At 44.1% G+C, this 19,218-nt stretch overlaps 1 protein-coding gene across 1 annotated transcript; it reads left to right on the top strand.

Moving 5' to 3' along the window:
• Positions 1–12,453: 12,453 nt before the first annotated feature.
• Positions 12,454–15,804, top strand: ASCL4 (achaete-scute family bHLH transcription factor 4). The gene has a single exon (XM_032346476.1). It carries the CDS (start codon positions 12,799–12,801, stop codon positions 13,312–13,314), a length of 516 nt encoding a protein of 171 aa, XP_032202367.1. The 5' UTR covers positions 12,454–12,798; the 3' UTR covers positions 13,315–15,804.
• Positions 15,805–19,218: the final 3,414 nt, after the last annotated feature.

Genomic DNA, 19,218 nt, shown 5'->3' with positions numbered 1-19,218 from the left:
AAGGAGGCCAATGAGAGTAGAATTGTACACTCCAACATGGTGGCCATTAACCACATGTGGTTATTGTGAACCTCTAAAATGTACCTACTCCAAATTATGACTTTACAGCTCATTCCAGTATCACCTAGAGTCCTTTACTTCTGCCCCTTGATTCTGAGTTGGCCATACTAGACTCTACTAGAACTTAGCCTCAATCATTGCCCTTCAGGCCCAAGAACTAAATAAATACTTCTTGCCTTAAGTGACTGAGTCTTGGGGTAATGTCCTTGGTGCCCACTCTGAAGGAGGCTGCCTTCATTTTCTTGGATACTACTGATTTTCTGCTCAGAGCTTTGGAAATGTTACATGGGTATGAAAGATTAAGCACTAGTATTTCCAACAGTATTTCTTTAGAGTTAATGTCCAAGAACAGGCATACCTCGTTTTACAGCACTTTGCTGATAGCGCATTTTTTACAGATCGAAGGTGTGTGGCAACCGTGTGTCAATCAGTCACTTGGTGTCATTTTTCCAACAGCATTTGCTCACTTTATGTCTCTGTGTCACATTTTGGTAATACTCCCAATATTTCAAAAGTTTTCATTATTGGTGCACCTGGGTGGCTCAGTCAACTGAGCATCTGATTCTTGATTTCCACTTGGGTCATGATCTCAGGGTTGTGAGATGGAGCCCGTGTTACACTCTGTGCTGGGCTTGGAGCCTGCTTAAGACTCTCCCTCTCATTCTGCCCCTCCCCACCCCCTGTGCTCGCTTGCTCTCTCTCTCAAAACAAAAAACCAATAATAATACAAATTTATAAGTTTTCAGTATTATTATATTTGTTATGGTGATCTGTGATTTTTTTTTTTTTAAGTAGGCTACAGGGGCACCTGAGTGGCTCAGTCATTAAGCGTCTGCCTTCAGCTCAGGTCATGATCCCAGGGTCCTGGGATGGAGCCCTGAATCAGGCTCCTTGCTCAGCAGGGAGCTTTCTTCTCCCACTCCCTCTGCTTGTGTTCCCTCTCTTGCTGACTCTCTCTCTCTCTTTGCCAAATAAGTAAGTAAATAAAATCTTTTAAAAATAAATAAAGTAGGCTGTATGCCCAGTGTGGAGCCCAGCATGGGGCCTGAACTCACAACTCTGAGATCAAGACCTGGGTGGAAATCTTAAGAGTCAGACACTTAACTGACCGAGCCACCCATGTGCCCTGATCGGAGATCTTTGATGTTACTATTGTAGGTTCTCTTGGTGCCACAAACCTTACCCATATACAACAGTGAACTTCCTCGATAAATGTTGTGTGTGTTCTCACTGCGCCACCACCGGGCGGTTCCCCCTTCTCTCTCCCTGTCCTTGGGCCTCCTTATTCCCCGAGACACAACAATGTTGAAATTAGACCAATTAATAACCTGTAAGTGTTCAAGTGAAAGGTTGAGTTGCACGTTCTCTCGCTTTAAATCCAAAGCTAGAAATGACGAAGCTTAGTGAGGAAGCATGTCAAAAGCTGAGACAGGCTGAAAGCCAGGCCTCTTGAGCCAAAGAGTTAGCCAGGCTGTGAAGGGGGAGGGAAAGTTTTGGAAGGAAAGTGAAAGTGCGATGCTAGTGAACACACGAAGGATAAGAAAGTGGAACAGCCTTATTGCTGATCTGGAGAATGTTTGAGTGGTCTGGATTGAAGATCAAACCAGCCACAACGTTGCCCTAAGACAAAGATGAACCCAGAGCAAGGCCCTAACTCTCTTCAATTCTTCGAAGGCTCAGAGAGGGAAGGAAGCTGCAGAACAAAAGTCTGAGGCTAGAAGGGGTTCATTTATGAAGTTCAAGGAGAGAACCCATCTCCATAACATACAAGTGCAAGGTGAACCAGCAAGAGCTGATGGAGAAGCTGCAGCGAGGGACCCGGAAGCTGGAGCTGAGATCATTAAGGTGGCTGCACTAAGCAACAGATTTCAGTGCAGATAAAACAGCTTTCTGTGGGAAGAAGATGTCATCTAAGACTTTCAGAGCTGGAGGGGAGGAGTCAGCACCTGGCCTCAAAGCTTCAAAGGGCACATTGACTGTCTTGCTAGGGGTTAAAACTGCTGATGACTTTAAGTTGAAGCCAACACTCATTTGTTATTCCAAAAATCCTAGGGCCCTTAAGAATTATGCTAAATATGGGCACCTGGATGGCTCAGTGGGTTAAAGCCTCTGCCTTCAGGTCAGGTCATGATCTCAGGGTCCTGAGATTGAGCCCCACATCGGGCTCTCTGATCAGCAGGGAGCCTGCTTCCCCCTCTCTCTCTGCCTGCCTCTCTGCTTACCTGTGGTCTCTGTCAAATAAGTAAATAAAATCTTTTAAAAATATATTTTAAAAAAAGAATTATACTAAATCCGCTCTGCCTGTGTTCTACCAAGGGAGCAACAAAGCCCAATGACAACACATCTGTTACATCTGTTTATGGAATATATTAAGCCCACTGTTGAGAACTACTGCTCAGGAAAAAAGACTCCTTTCAAAATACTACTTGTTGACAACACATCTGGTCACCCAGGAGCTCCAATGGAGATGGACAACCAGATAATTTGTTTTCGTGCCTGCCAACACAACATCCATTCTCTAGCCAGTGGGTCAGGGAGTAATTTCAATGTTCAAGTCTTACTATTTAAGAAGTACATTTTGGGAATACCTTGGTGGCTCAGTCGGTGATGTGTCTTGATTCTTTTTTTTTTTTTTAAGATTTTGTTTATTTATTTGACAGAGAGAGACACAGCGAGAAAGGGAGCACAAGCAGGGGGAGAGAGAGAGGGGGAAGCAGGCTTACCACTGAGCAGAGAGCCTGATGCGGGGCTCGATCCCAGGACCCTGGGACCATGACCGGAGCTGAAAGCAGACGCTTAATGACTGAACCACCCAGGTACCCCAAGCGTCTGATTCTTGATCTCACCCCAGGTCTTGATCTCAGGGTCATGAATTCAAGCCCCTTCCCCTGAGGAGCCTATTAAAAACTTAAAAAAGAATATATTTCCTAAGGCAATAGCTACCATGAGCAGTCATTCCTCTGATGGATCTGGAAAAAGTCAACTGAAACCTTCTGGAAGGGTTCCACCGTTCTAGATGCCATTCAGAACATTCATGATTAATTAGAAGACGTCAAAATATCAATATGAACAGGGGTTTGGAAGAAGTTGATTCCAACCCTCACAGGTGACTTGGCGAGGTTCAAGACTTAAGAAATTGCCGCAGCCACCCCACCCTTCAGCAATCACTGCCTGACCAGTCAGCAGCCAACAACATGAAGACAAGATGGTCGACCAGCAAAAAGGTGATAACGCACCGAAAGCTCAGGTGATGGTTAGCATTTTTTAGCAATCACATATATTTTTTAAAGATTTTGTTTATTTTAGAGAGAGAGCACAGCAGGGGGTGGGGGAGAGGGAGAGAAAGAATTTCAAGCAGGATTCACACTGAATGTGGAGCCTGACACCGGGCTCGATCTCACGACCCTGAGATCATGACTGGAGCTGAAATCAAGAGTCGGACACTCAATAGACTGCTAAGTCACCCGGGTGCCCTGGGAATAATGTATTTTTAAATTAAAAATATATATATTTTATTTATTGGGGCGCCTGGCTGGCTCAGTGGGTTAAAGCCTCTGCCTTCGGCTCAGGTCATGATCCCAGGATCCTGGGATCGAGCCCCGCATTGGGCTCTCTGCTCAGCAGGGAACCTGCTTCCTCCTCTCTCTGCCTGCTTCTCTGCCTACTTATGATCTCCGTGTGTCAAATAAATAAATAAAATCTTTAAAAAAAATTGGAAAACAGAGAAAATAATTTTTTAAAAATATTTTATTTATTTATTTGAGAGAGAGAGTGAGAGCATGAGCTGGGAGAGGGCCAGAGGGACAGAGAGAAGCAGACTCCCCACTTGCCAGTCAGCCTGATGTGGGGCTTGATCCCAGGACTCTGGGATCACGACCTGAGTTGAAGGCAGATGCTTAACTGACTGAGCCACCCAGTTGTCCCAATAACGTATGTAGGTTGTTTTTTTTTGTTTGTTTGTTTTTTGTTTTTTTTAGACACAATGCTGTTCACTGCATGCATAAGAGACTGTAGTGTAGAATAAATGTAACATTTATATGCACTGGGGAAAAAAATCATTTGACTCACTTCACAGTGATGTTTACTTTATTGTGGTGGCCTGGAACTCCACCAGCAAAATATCTCAGGGGTGTGCCTGGACTTGGACCCACTCCTGTAAGCAGTGCGGAAGGGCTTATTTTCTAAATGTTGGGGATACAGGACTGGAGTTGACATAATCCTGTGTGTTCTGTTCACTCTTGAACCTCAGAAGCAGAACACATGCATCACTGAACGAGTTCAATCTCTTAGACTTGACAGAGCTATGCTAATTTCAGGATCCCCCAGGCTGTGACTGAGGAAGGAATCCCAACTCTGCTCAGGCTTTGGACGAAGAGCCTCCTGGTTCAGCCTGAGTGGAATAAGAAACTGGGAGGAATGATCAGTGGAGTCTAACCAAAGGCATTTTCAGGTTACCTTCAAATGTGAACTTCTAAGCTAAGGTTTTTTAAACTTTGGGTTTTAACTAACACAACTTGATATGGGAGGCATATTTTAAAATTTTCAATATTCTTTCTTGATGATTATTTGATTACATAACCTCCAGTCAACTATAATGGAATGGTCTTCCTTAAAGAAAGGAAAAGAATCAGGAAGGAGTTTTTAACCCTAGCCCATCATGTTCTGGGGTTCATGTAACTAAAGTATTGTTCTGATCCATTTTAGAGATTTTTATGGGGCAAAAAATAGACTGTGATTCTAGGATGACACACAAAGGAGGAGGAGTTGCCGTTGAAGGCGGGTGGAAATGGGGGGAGGGTGTTGGTCAGAACATTATTAATGGTCCCCAAAAATTCCAACAGGAGAGATAAAATAAGTTTTAAAAGTAACTAAAATTTAGGGGCACCTGGGTGGCTCAGTGGGTAAAAGCCTCTGCCTTCGGCTCGGGTCATGATCTCAGGGTCCTGGGATGGAGCCCCACATCGGGCTCTCTGCTCAGTGGGGAGCCTGCTTCCTCCTCTCTCTCTGCCTGCCTCTCTGCCTACTTGTGATCTCTGTCAAATAAATAAATAAAATCTTTAAAAAAAAATAAATAAAGTAACTGAAAATTTAGCTCTAAAGTTCCATGTGGCTTTTTTCTTTTTTTTTTTTTAAGATTTTATTTATTTATTTGACATACAGAGATCACAGGTAGGCAGAGAGGCAAGCAGAGAGAGAGGAGGAAGCAGGCTCCCCGCTGAGCAGAGAGCCGGACGTGGGGCTCCATCCCAGGACCCTGGGATCATGACCTGAGCTGAAGGCAGAGGCTTTAACCGACTGAGCCACCCAGGCGCCCCTCCATGTGGTTTTTAAGATAGGTTTTTACCAAGTCTTCAAGGAATAGGTAATTTCTACCTTCTACAAATGGTTCCAGAGCCTAGAAAGAGACAGATAGCTACTGAGCTGATTTTTAAGAGTCTGAAATAATCCTAATACCAGAAAAGAAGAGTACAAGAAAATAAAACTAGGAACCAATACAAATTGGAACTCTAGAGAGAAAATTTCTAAATGAAATGTTAACAAATTGAACCCAGCAGTGTACTAAAAGAAACATGATTCTGTAAGGTTGAATCCCAAGAATGCAAGACAGCGCAACTGTAGGAGATCTATTATCACAATTCACTGCAATGCTAAATTAGAGAAGAAAATATGCATGATTATTTTCATAGATGCATCTGATAAAATTTAATAGCCACTAAATACTAATAATACTCTTAGCAAACTAAGAGTGGAAGAAAACGTCCTTAATTTGATAAAAAAAAAATTATCTCCTACATGGTAGAACATTAGAAATTTTCCCATATAGGGATGCCTGGGTGGCTCAGTCGGCTGAGCCGCTTCTTTTGACTCAGGTCATGATCCCAGGATCCTGGGATCGAGTCCTGCATCAGGCTCCTTGCCAGGAAGGGAGCCTGTTTCTTTCTCCGCCTCTGCCTGCCACTCTGCCTGCTTGTGCACGCACTCTCTCTCTCTCCCTGACAAATAAATAAATAAATAAATAAAATCATTAAAAAAAAAAAAAGATGTTTTCCCATATAAAAATGCGAAGATGCTAGCTACTACTACGACAATTAGCATTGGACTGGATTTCTTAGGCAGTGAAATTTAATAAGAAAAATAAATGAGTTACATTGAAAGGAAGAAACAAAACTATCATTGTTAGTAGACAATATGATTGTAGTTTAAGAAATCCTAGAAAATTGGGTGTCTTGGTGGCTCAGGCAGTTAAGTGTCTGCCTTTGACTCGGGTCATGACCCCAGAGTCCTGGAATCAAGTCTCCATGGGGCTCCTTGCTCAGTGGGGAGTCTGCTTCTCTCTCTCCCTCTGTCAAATAAATGAATTAAATCTTTAAAAAAATTCTAGAAAATAATTTTTAGAAAATAACTATTAGAATTATCTTGAGTGGGGCATTATTTCACAAGTGTGCACATTTATCAGCATTCACTGAATTGTATTTTTTTTTAAAGATTTTATTTATTTATTTGACAGAGATCAGAAGTAGATAGAGAGAGAGGAAGGGAAGCAGGCTCCCCGCTGAGCAGAGAGCCCGATGTGGGGCTCAATTCCAGGACCCTGAGATCATGACCTGAGCCGAAGGCAGAGGCTTAACCCACTGAGCCACCCAGGTGCCCCAAATTGTATGTTTAATATAGTACATTTCACTGAATGTAGATTTTCTGTCAGTTAAAAGCTGATAGAAGTAGTCAGTGAAATGAGTGGATTAAAGATTAACATGTGCTAAATCATGAGCTTCAAAAGCTAGAATAAAATTCTGTTCACAATAGCAACCAGACCTATGAGACGTCTTGAGATAAATGTAATAAGAAACACATAAGACTGACACTAAGAAATCTGTGAAACTTCCTTAGAGGGAAAAAAAAGAAGACCTGGATGAATGAATTCTACTGTGTTCTTACAGGAGAGATTCAGTGTTTCAAAAAGTCAACCTCTCTCCAAATCCATCCATATATTTGACACGATCCCAATTAGAATCCCAAATTTTGTTTGTATCTTTACAGAAATAAAAAGTGCATGTTACCTTCCCAGCAGTTCTCCAGATCTAGACGTCCTTGTTCAAGAACTGTCCCTCCAAATGACTTGTGCAGTCAGCCATCCAATCTCCAGGACTTGGGTTTGGTTTCTTTCTCTAACTCACACCGAGGTGCCAGACACCGGCAAGGAAAAGGCCATGCAAAATTTGTGGCAGGAAAAGACAGCCTTAAAGAAGAGAGAAAAGACAAAAAGCCATAAGGAAAGGATGAATATATTTAACTACAGCAAAATTTTACATTGTTATATGATTAAAGACTGCAGAGAAAAGCCTAGCATGCAAATACTGTTGGAGAAGGACAGAAAAGCTAGTAATAAATTGTACCTAAATATTTGCGGGTCTTTAAATCTTGCTGTAAATTATCTTCAAAATAGAACAGAATGATGCAGGTGAAGGAGTCATGAAGGTTTCACACTTCTGTGTGACAATCTGACCTTCAGTTAACTTTCTGTTTTCTGGTCCTCTGAAACCTGATAAAGATAGAATGTCAACTATGTCATCAGGCAACCTTACTTGTATGAAAACAAACTGTAGGTTTTAGAGGGGAGGGGGTGGGGATGGGGGAGCCTGGTGACGGGTATTAAGGAGGGCACGGATTGCATGGAGCCCTGGGTGTGATACGCAAACAATGAATCATGGAACTCTACATCAAAAACTAATGATGTCCTGTATGGTGACTAACATAAGACAATAAAAATTGAAAAAAAAAAACCCACTAAAAAAAAAATCGGTATTCAAAGTTAAAAAATAAATAAATTAAGCAATGGCGTCCTAAGGGGTCTGAGGGGCATGAAACTGGCTCATGAGGGGAAGGAGACCTTTAAGCTGGAAGAGCTACCACATGGGGCTAATGTGAGTGTTGCTTCTACACACCTGAGCTGTCACTTGGCTACAGGGGACTTGGGAGACACACCTGTGCGGATTGCCATGCAGTCTTACAAGGACTCCCAGGGAGGTCGAATGCCGAGCTCAGCCCTGCTGCACGCATTGTTTTGTTTTGTTTTTTAAGATTTTATTTTTTTATTTGACAGACAGAGATCACAAGTAGCAGAGAGGCAGGCAGAGAGAGAGAGGAGGAAGCAGGCTCCCCGCTGAGCAGAGAGCCCGATGTGGGGCTCAATCCCAAGACCCTGTGATCATGCCCTGAGCCGAAGGCAGGGGCTTAACCCACTGAGCCACCCAATCACCCCACCACACATTGTTCTTGATCTATATCTTTGCCACTGAATCTGACACCAAATATGGCCCTGGAGAGTCTTACTGAGTCTCAGTATTTAGTTGTACCCCAAGGACCCCTGGGAGATGTTGCACATGAAAATATAGAGAGTTTACTCCCGAGCTAGGTAGAAAAGGACTAACTGAATAGAACAGAATCGTATGATCTATTCAGCTTGTGATTTAGTTAGCTACACCTGTGAGAAATCTTTCTACCATGAGGTCGTAACATGGGTCTTCCTGTTTCTCCTTGTGACAGCTGATGCAAACAGCAAGTGTGGGGACAGCCAGGTATGTACCCCTCTGTGCCACCAGCCTAGGAAACCAAAATCTACATGACATCAATCACTCCGGAAGAAGAGCCAATCTAAAGTCTTCAGCTCAGATATTTTTTTTTTAAGATTTTATTTATTTATTTGACAGAGAGAGATCACAAGTAGTCGGAGAGACAGGCAGAGAGAGAGAGGGAAGCAGGCTCCCTGCTGAGCAGAGAGCCCGATGCGATGCGGGACTCCATCCCAGGACCCTGAGATCATGACCTGAGCCGAAGGCAGCGGCTTAACCCACTGAGCCACCCAGGCGCCCCAAGCTCAGATATTTAAAGCAGCTGACAAGGGACCTGTCTGAGTTTTAGAGATGGAAGTCCTCCGTAGCCTCCGAGAGATCTTTGAATCTACTGTGCCCAGTCTTTAGTGAATCCTCATGTCCCCTTTTTACAAGCAGATCCTGAAAAGGACAGCTAAACCTAGTCCGAAGTGTCCTTGGAGGTTTAGCGTATCTGTCACATATTCTAGATGTATCTGCAACATATGTAGACCTGATCCAGATGGGAGACACCTTTAAAGTTGGCGAGAACATCTGTTTGGATCAAAACGGACCGGAGAGATCAGGAGTCAGAACCTCCTCTTTTGATTTCTTATGTGACAATAACGGCCCCTCCCCACTTCACATTATGTAACAAAACAATGCTTCTCCTACTCAAGAGGCTACTTATTTCTAATGCCCTTGCACCTTCAGAAAGCATAAGACTAACAATATCCTTTGTGACCATGTAGATATCTCACAACATTACTTGGACTCAATAAAAAAATAACTAGAGAATCAGGATCCAACCATTTCTGATGCGGTTTTAGTATAAACAAAAGTCTTATAGATATTTATTCCTCAGAGACAGAATTTATAAGAAGCCAGAAAACTTGGCCCAAGATGTTTACATTATAATGATAAATCTGTTGGTTTGGGTCCGATCAGGTTATCATTTGAGTTTTCTGCATATTTTGTCTTATTTATTATAAGACATTTATCTATTTTTACTTTTATTTATTATAATAATGCATTATTATAATAAATAATGTCTTAAACATTATTTATCTTATTACTTTAAAAAGATTTTTTTTAAGATTTTATTCATTTATTTGACAGACAGAGATCACGAGTAGACAGAGAGGCAGGCAGATAGAGAGAGAGGAGGAAGCAGGCTCCCCGCTGAGCAGAGAACCTGATGCGGGGCTCGATCCCAGAATCCCGGGACCTGAGCCTAAGGCAGAGGCTTTAACCCGCTGAGCCACCCAGGTGCCCCTGTCTTATTATTTTAAAAAGTATTTAAACTAGACTTAAAAAATACAAAAGTAATACGTGCCTTTTGTAACAAATTAAGCAATAGAGAGATCTATAAAGGAACAACACCTCTTCTCCCCAGAGCCACCTTTTTAAGGCAACCAATGATAGAAATTTACTGTGTGTGTTTCTCCTTCCTTCCCTGTGCTCACATTAACACATATAAAGACTTATGTATCATGTAGAAGAGTTTGTTTTAAATTCACACTGCAGGGGCTCAGTGGGTTAAAGCCTCTGCCTTCCGCTCCCCGCATTGGGCTCTCTGCTCAGCAGGGAGCCTGCTTCCTCCTCTCTCTCTGCCTGCCTCTCTGCCTACTTGTGATCTCTGTCAAATAAATAAATAAAATCTTTAAAAAAAATAAATTCACACTGCATATATTCCTCGTTAGTTTGCCTTTTTCACTCACCACATTATGTACAGTTCTGCAAGTACTTACATGTAGCTCTAACTCATTATTTTTAGTAATAATATAATATTCTCAAAGTATTAGCCCTCCCTCTATTGATGGACATTCAGACTGTCCCCTTTTTCTCCTTTTAAAAATCATTATGGGGCGCCTGGGTCAGTGGGTTAAGCCTCTGCCTTTGGCTTGGGTCATGATCTCGGGGTCCTGGGATCGAGCCCCACATCGGGTTCTCTGCTCAATGGAGAGACTGCTTCCTCCTCTCTCTCTCGGCCTGCCTCTCTGCCTACTCATGATCTCTCTGTCAAATAAATAAATAAAATAAATCTTTAAAAATAATAAAAATCATTACAAACAATGCTGCAGTAGATAACATTGTACATATAAACTTCCGCTGATGCATTTATCTATGCAGGATCTCTGGGTCAGAGGACATGTGATGTACACTATTAATTTTAAGTCACTTTCCCAAAAGCTTATAGCAATTTATGCTTCTGCCCTTTCCCCAAATTCTTGCCTGCCCTGGGTATTAGCCATTTTTAGATTTTCCAGTCTGAGGATGAAATATGGTACCTCTTACCTTCTCCCTTCCCCGCCTCTCCAGTCTACTCACCAGTCTGCAGACAGAGTAATGTTCTTGACAAACACAATCTCACTATGTCACCTTTTTGCTTAAAGCACCTCATTTACTTCCCATCACTCTTAGAACGAAGGCCAAAACCCTTAACATGGCCCAAAGCACCTTGTGGTCCAGTAGTCTTTCTACCTCTCTGGGGGGTTTGTCTCGCAACCGGAAGAGCTTTCTCTGGATTGTTCTCAACTCTACTGAGAAATCAAGGTGACACATTAGGTTGTTTGCTGGTACATGCCTCATAGGGAGTTTTTAAAATGTGACTAACTTACGCCTAAAAGGAATAATTATTTCTATTTTATTTGCCTTGATGGAGGTGTTTTTCCAGTTGCTTCAGGCAAAAATCATTTAGGATAAACAGGTAAGCATAGCACTTGTCAAAAAAACATGTCAGGGCTACACCCTGGCTCCTGAGGAATAGGCAGAAAGTCTGATCATAAATGTCGGGGGGTTTTGCTTCTCGTTTTTAAGTTGGACTTTTAAAAGTAGAAGCTGCCTTTAATGTGCTGGGTTTGCAGAACAAGAAATCTGATTTTCAGTGTGATAACACACTTTTTGACATTAACCAGCACTGTTGGGTTTTTAATGACACTTTCATCTTCAAAGCCTTTCACCAACATGGATGGATTAATTATTCTTTTTTTTTTTTTTTGGTGGTATGTTAAAAAGACAAGTCTTCAAAGCCATCATCCTTTATCCCTGGAACTGGGGCTCTTCACCTGCCCCCAAGGGAGAAAATAAATTGCATCTTTGTTTTTAAGACAAAAGGAAGAATACAATAGAAATACACTTTTTGCACTATGGAAAAATGGTCTTATATCCTGGGTGGGATTAGAAGAGCTCGGGAAGCAGGGTTGAACCTGTGTTTACAGTAAGCACCGTGAGAATAACTGACTAAAAGTGTTTGTTACTGTTCAACCTTTTGATGTGCTCTTAAAAAGTAACACACACAGGGGGAAAAAAAAAAAAAAAGTCCTGCGTTCCACGCAAGCAGGATCGTAATACTCGGACACTTACCTTCGTCGCTAAGGTATGTTCCCTCCCTCCTCTCTTCGAAAAATGTCAAACTGGGATTTTTAAAAGATTGGGTTTTGGAGAAGAAACCCTCAAGCATCTCCCCGAGGTCCCCCTTTGCTTGACACATCTTTTAACCACAAGGGAGCAGTCTTTCCTTTGATGAGGTCTTCCCTCCACCTCCACAGAAATGGAAGAACCAGGGCAAGTGTTTGCAAACAGTCTGAAAAGCTCTTTCCATTAGCCCTGGACGCCGGAAACCGCAAAGGGCAGTCAAGTTTTGATTTTCAAGGAGAAAGCTTCTGGTAGACTTTCGCTCAGCCGCCACCTCTGTGGGTTCCTGGGAGGGGCTTTTTTTGAAAGCGGGAAGATTCCTATGCTCTTGAAGACCCAGAGCGGGTGGATTACAGTAATTGAAAAGCTTGGGTGATTTTTGGAAGATTACTCTGTTTGGTCTACGCTCCCATTCCCAGGCGAGGGGACCGAGCAGAAGCATCCCTTTTGTTATCTGTTGAAATAAGAAGATCAGAGGGGAAGACAGGGTTTGAAGTGTGCATTGGGGGGTCCTAAATCTTTGCCTGTCCCCTCCGTCTGGATCTTTATAAATGATCGAGGAGTGCAATGAATTTAGGAAAGCTTCCTGTCCTGGAACCAGAAACTTCTTTAGAGGCAGATCGGCCGTGCCGGGCTGTCTGAATGGACCAGCATCTTCGCCTCGAAGATTTATTTGAGTTTCAGCTCGTCAGCGATTAGTCCCTCGGGAGATCTGTTGGCTTTTCGGCGAGGGATGGAGAAGCGCAAGCCGGCCGCACTGCCGCCCTTGCCCTACCACCTCCGCACGGTGCCCTTGGACCTGCCGGGGACCCCACCCCGCCTCCCTCTCAGGGACCCCCCCAGGGTCTCCCGTCCCGACGCCGCGTGCTGGGCGCGGGGGCCCGGGGGCTGCGCCGCGAGGCCGCCGTGCCGGCCGCTGCCGCTGGAGTGCGCCTTCGAGCCCGCCTTCCTCCGGCGGCGCAACGAGCGCGAGCGGCAGCGGGTGCGCTGCGTCAACGAGGGCTACGCGCGCCTGCGAGCCCACCTGCCCCGCGAGCTGGCGGAGCGGCGGCTCAGCAAGGTCGAGACGCTCCGTGCCGCCATCGGCTACATCAGGCACCTCCAGGAGCTGCTGGAGCGCCACGCCCGGGGGCCGGAGGGTCCCGCCGGCGCCCGCGCCCCGCGCCCGGCCGAGTGCAACAGCGACGGCGAGTCCAAGGCCTCGTCGGCGCCTTCGCCCTGCAGCGAGCCCGAGGAGGCGGGCAGCTAGCGAGCGCCGGGCCCCGGCCCGGTCCCCCCGCGCGCCCCCCGCGGCCTGGGAGTCTGGCCGAAGAGTCTCGCCCGGGATGGTTTGCATTTCTAATGCGGTTTTTCCCTCCACGACTAAATCTTAGGAACGAGAAATGCGTGTTTTGCGGAGGAAAAGTGTTATTTTGACATTCTGGTTGCCCTCCTCCCCTCCCCCATCCCCCCCCCCCCCCCTTACTGGTCATGCGCTTGCAAGCTTAAAGGTGCTCATGACGGAAATTCTTCCACGGTACTTCTCAAAGGCACACGGAGCCGGATTCTGAGCACCGGATTCTAAAAACGAGTATTCTAAAAACTCAGAGGGCGGCGACAATGGGAAATATGTCCCACAGCCCGCGGGGTGGGGTACGTTAGGTACACGAATATCGAATCAAATTCAACCCAACCAAAGAACTTTACAAATAAATAAATGAATAAATCACAGCCCTTAGGGCAAGAGGAACGTTTTCCTGCATGCTTTCCTTTGGGAATTGTATTTGAAATTTAACTGACACCGTCCGTTTGGGTGAAGGTGACTCTAAGTTGACGCTTGAGCAAACACGCACTTGCGTGCACGGTGGTGCTGGAGAAGACCGGGGCCATCGTTTGATACTATCAGCTTTATCTTATCCAGAAGTGGCCATCTGGAAACTTCATTAACATTCAGGAAGTAACATGTTACTGTACATGATCTGGTTGAAAGAGAACTCAGATTTGTTTGAAAACTTCTCAGTTGTTTCTACCCACTGGTTTTCCTTTTTCTTTCCATCCCCCTCTGTAGTTCTCACTTCATCTAACCTTTGGTTAAACTAAAGTAACACCCCTGATTTAAAAAAAAGAAAAAGAAAAAGAAAAATAGGAACTGCGTAGATGGTTGAACAAGGTGGACTGAAACTGGTATGTTCTCAAAATCTCATCACCATGAGGGCCTCTGGGTATAATGAAATTATCTAGTGACTTTGGCTTTGTTCCTGGTCTTTGAAAAACATTTAATTTGGGTCCATTTTGTCTTAAGGACAATTATGAAATTCAGCAGATAAGTAAAATGCTTGCTGACCTATGAAGATAAACTTCCTCTCTCTAAAGTTGTTTTCTAGTATCTTGAATTGACCTTTCCATATCAGGCAGGCCTGATATGGGGGTGGGGAGCCAGGCCAGGACATGGACAAGGAGAGAAAGCTACTCCTGGTGAGCCCTTACAGGGCATGGTTTAATCCCCACAGGGGCCTCATGAGCTAGGTTTTTTAGTACCTCCACTTTATAGCTGTGTCAACTGAGGGAAGCCAATATGCAATGAATATCTTTTATCAGCCAGAAATTCTGTCATGTGCTTTTTACATGTTGCCCTAGTTCATTCTCATTGGTCTGCGAGGTGAGTATTACACATGTGATGTGGTTAAAAAACGGGGCCTTGCCCAGGTTTGTGTTGCTAGGGTTAGTTGAGCTGAGAGTCCATCCAGAGTTTGACCCTGAAGCCCAGACTTGCTGGGTCTGGTTCCCTGTCCTCCCTTGCGCATTTGTTTGCTAGTGGAGTGACATAGCAAACTTCTTAATCGTGCAGCAACTCCGTTTCCTCATCTGTACTGTTTCACAGGAGAAATGTAGATGAAAGACCATGGTAATCTGCAAGGTACTATCCAAAGGTAAATTAGTCGTGTTATCATCCTTTGGAGAAAACACTCTTACTTGTACTCGTACAAAATACTATTACCTATATACTATGGGAAGGGGAGCCTGATTGAAAATGATCTCTAGGTGGAGTTAGTGTGATTTCTTCAGTGTGTTAGAAGGAAGACAGAGTAACCCCATGGTATTAGGATTTTGCCTTCTATTGTAAATTTCCAGGGGACATGACTTGACCTGTGGAAGCTGCATCCCTGTTAAGCCGTATAATTACTAATATTTGTAACAATGAGTTCTAATGGATTCTGTGTTTCTGGAGACACAGATAAATGTTTTGCAGTGATTCACAACAAATCTTTACATTTTCTTAAGAACGTGGCAGAGATGTTGGGTTTGAAGGAGTAAGATGGAAGCTTGCCCTTGCCCATTCCTTGGTTACAGCCTTACGGACATCTGTCATGAATCCATTTTGGTCTTCAGGCAGGTGGTTATTCCTTGTAAAGGTTTCAGTGAAGCAAGCCTCCCTGAGATGTATTTATTGTTGGGGGCGGTGTGGAAAGGAAAACACCCATCTTACCTCCCTGGCTGAGCTGGAGGAGAGGGTAATGCACCAAGTTGTTCAGAACCTTGAGAAACTTTTTAAGGGTCTTCCGTAAGGGCTAATGACGCTCTCCGTTCCTTCATTCTGCTTCAGCCATGGCCGGCACCTGGATGTTCTCTTTTCTACCGTGGGAGTAATAACAATGAAAGAGTACATTTTGTTTATATACTGTGGTTGCTTTTAAATACAGGAAAACGAAATAAAGATTTTTTTTCTTTATTTACTTCCCTAAAATAAATGCACAAAATGGGTGAATAAATACAATATACCTTGTGGAGATGAGTGGTTTATAAAGAAAAGCCAATTTTATTTTATTTTATTTTAAAAGGAAATTTTATTTTTTTTTTTAAGATTTTATTTATTTGACAGGAAGAGAGGCAGGCAGAGAGAGAGAGGAGGAAGCAGGCTCCGCATGGAGCAGAGAGCCCGATGTGGGGCTCGATCCCAGGACACTGGGATCATGACCCGAGCTGAAGGCAGTGGCTTTAACCCACTGAGCCACCCAGGTGCCTCTGCAAAGGCAATTTTAAAAGAGAATTTTATTCCAGGGGCGCCTGGGCAGCTCAGTCGGTTAAGTGTCCGACTCTTTATTTTGGCTCCGGTCATGATCTCAGGGTCATGAGATCAAGCCGAGACGTGGGCTCCATGCTCAGCGGGGAGTCTGCTTAGGATTCTCTCTCTCCTTCTTCCTCCACCCCTCCCCCCAAAATAAATAAATAGAATTTAAAAAAAAAAAAAAGAATTTTACTCTGGGTAAAAATGCCTTGAGAGATTTTTTTAAAAAGATTTTATTTATTTGGGGCGCCAGGGTGGCTCAGTGGGTTAAGCCTCTGCCTTTGGCTCAGGTCATGATCCCAGGGACCTGGGATCGATTCCCGTATTGGGCTCTCTGCTCAGCAGGGAGCCTGCTTCCTCCTCTCTCTCTCTCTCTGCCTGCCTCTCTGCCTACTTGTGATCTCTCTCTCTGTCAAATAAATAAATAAAATCTTTTTTTTAATGTTTTATTTATTTTATTTGACAGACAGAGATCACAAGTAGGCAGAGAGGCAGGCAGAGAGAGAGAGAGAGGAGGAAGCAGGCTCCCTGCTGAGCAGAGAACCCGATGCGGGACTCGATCCCAGGACCCTGGGATCATGACCTGAGCCTAAGGCAGCGGCCCAACCCACTGAGCCACCCAGGCGCCCCATAAAATCTTTAAAAAAAAAAAAAGATTTTATTTATTGGACAGAGAGAGACACAGCAAGAGTGGGAACATAAGCAGGGCGAGTGGGAGAGGGAGAAGCAGGCTTCCCGCCGAGCAGGGAGTCCCATGTGGGGCTCAATCCCAGGACCCCAGGATCATGACCTGACCTGAAGGCAGACGCTTAATGCCTGGGCCACCCAGGCACCCTGCCTTGAGAGATTTTTCATGTGGTTTTGTTTGAAGCCTTCCTGAGACTAAGGCAATGATTTTGAGAAGCCTTTTGGAAAAAAATCAGGCAGTTTTTCTGGAATCTTCCAGATGGCTTACAGGAGGAGCACTAATTCAGGAATGAGACCTTTTAAAATGTTCAATCTTCCTTTTTTCCTGTGGATGGATGATATTAATTAACCATTAGACAATTTGACTCTTGGAAGGAACAAAATAAATGACCAAAAGTTATGTAGAAACAATGCGGTGAGCCAAGTTTTATGGAAATAGTGCATTCATGACAGGAGAAGTATTAACCTGTCCTTTAAAATCTTCCCTTTGTTTTTTTGTTTGTTTGGTTTTGGTTTTGGTTTTAGTTATGGCCATTCAGCTCAGACAGATCCAATGATTATCATATATATTGCCTTTTGGAATATTTCCTGTGGTTCACAACTCTTAACGGCTGCTCACCCTGTGGTACGCAACCCCGAGGGTGCAAAGGAGGAGGGGCTGTGACGGTGTAAGCCCTGGACAGGGCTTGGTTCAGCACTGCCTTTCACAAGCCTGGTGACCTTGGGTAGGCTCCTGATTTCTGTGGTCTCGGTCCTCTATGGTAGGACACTTCAGGTTTAGATTGCATGATCTTTTAGGCTTTTCCAGCTCTAGAAATTCATTCCCCTAACATGTGCCCCGTCCTGGACTCGAGGAAACCAGTGTCAACAAGACATGCCTGCTTCCGGTCAGGTAGTGCAGCAGCTCTGTTTATCATCTTTCCCGCCAGAGTTCCAACTCCAGGACAGGAATTCCTTTTTTTTTTTTTTGAGTCCTAGTTGCTGTTACAATGTCTCATTAAAAAATAAAATGCAGGGCGCCTGGGTGGCTCAGTGGGTTGGAGCCTCTGCCTTCAGCTCGGGTCATGGTCCCAGGCTCCTGGGATCGAGCCCCGCGTCGGGCTCTCTGCTCAGGAGGGAGCCTGCTTCCCTTCCTCTCTCTGCCTGCCTCTCTGCCTACTTGTGATCTCTCTCTCTGTCAAATAAGTGGATAAAAATCTTAAAAAAAAAAAATGCAGACTGGGTGCCTGGGTGAATCAGTCAGTGAAGCATCTGCCTTTGGCTCAGGTCATGATCTTGGGGTTCTGAGATGAAGCCCTGTATTGGGCTCCCTGCCCAGTGAGGAGTCTGCTTCTCTCTCTCTCTGTGCTGCTCCCCCTGCTTGTGCTTTCTCTCTGTCTCTCACTCGGTGTCAAATAAATAAATAAAATCTTTTAAAAAGTAGTTTAAAAAATGCAAGCTACATCATTTTTTTTTTTTTTTGAGTGGAATTTGAAGAACCTTCCAGTGTGGAGGGAAAATTAACCTATTTCACCTCCGTATGATGAAAAAAGGTATACGTGTTGTAACCGATGTCCAAAATGAAAAATGGTATCAGGATACAGAGAAAGGAGGGAGTTATGCCAGCTTTAAGTTGGTAGAAAACTAGGAGGAAAGGCTTTTGGAGGTGCAGCATTTGGAAGGCAAAATGGGATGAGTACGGCCCGCAGAAGGTCCAGAGGCGGGGAGCAGGTGCCCAGAAGGCAGGAACTGTGTTTGGAGAATAGAAGCTGAGGAACACCATCAACAGATGAATGGATAAAGAAGATGTGGTATATATACACAATGGAATACTATGCAGCCATCAAAAGAAATGAAATCTTGCCATTTGCGACAACATGGATGGAACTAGAGCGTATCATGCTTAGTGAAATAAGTCAAGCGGAGAAAGACAACTATCATATGATCTCCCTGATTTGAGGAAGTGGTGATGCAACATGGGGGCTTAAGTGGGTAGAAGAAGAATCAACGAAACAAGATGGGATTGGGAGGGAGACAAACCATAAGTGACTCTTAATCTCACAAAAGAAACTGAGGGTTGCTGGGGGGAGGGGGGTTGGGAGAAGGGGGTGGGGTTATGGACATTGGGGGGTGTGTGTGCTTTGGTGAGTGCTGTGAAGTGTGTAAACCTGGCGATACACAGACCTGTACCCCTGGGGATGAAAATATATGTTTATAAAAAATAAAAAATTTAAAAAAAAAAAAGAAGCTGAGGAACAGACTAGAAGCTGGCTGAGACAAGATTCTAGAAGGCATTGAAAGCCAGGCTGAAAAACTTGAACTATTGATTTTCTTTAGTATTATTATTATTTTTTTTTTTTTTATGTATGTATTTGGTTTAGAGAAAGAGTGAACTGTTCCCTGCTGTGGTTGAGGATCAGTCTGGTGGCAGAAAGCAGCCGA

Source organism: Mustela erminea, chromosome 6 (assembly GCF_009829155.1).
Source record: "Mustela erminea isolate mMusErm1 chromosome 6, mMusErm1.Pri, whole genome shotgun sequence".
In the NCBI taxonomy this organism is placed as follows: Eukaryota; Metazoa; Chordata; class Mammalia; order Carnivora; family Mustelidae; genus Mustela; species Mustela erminea.
The sequence above is the reverse complement of the archived record's forward strand: the minus strand, read 5'-3'. Positions and strand labels throughout refer to the sequence as shown.

Coding starts and splice junctions, on each gene's coding strand:
- ASCL4 (XM_032346476.1), top strand. CDS start 12,799: ATGGAGAAGCGCAAGCCGGCCGCACTGCCGCCCTTGCCCTACCACCTC.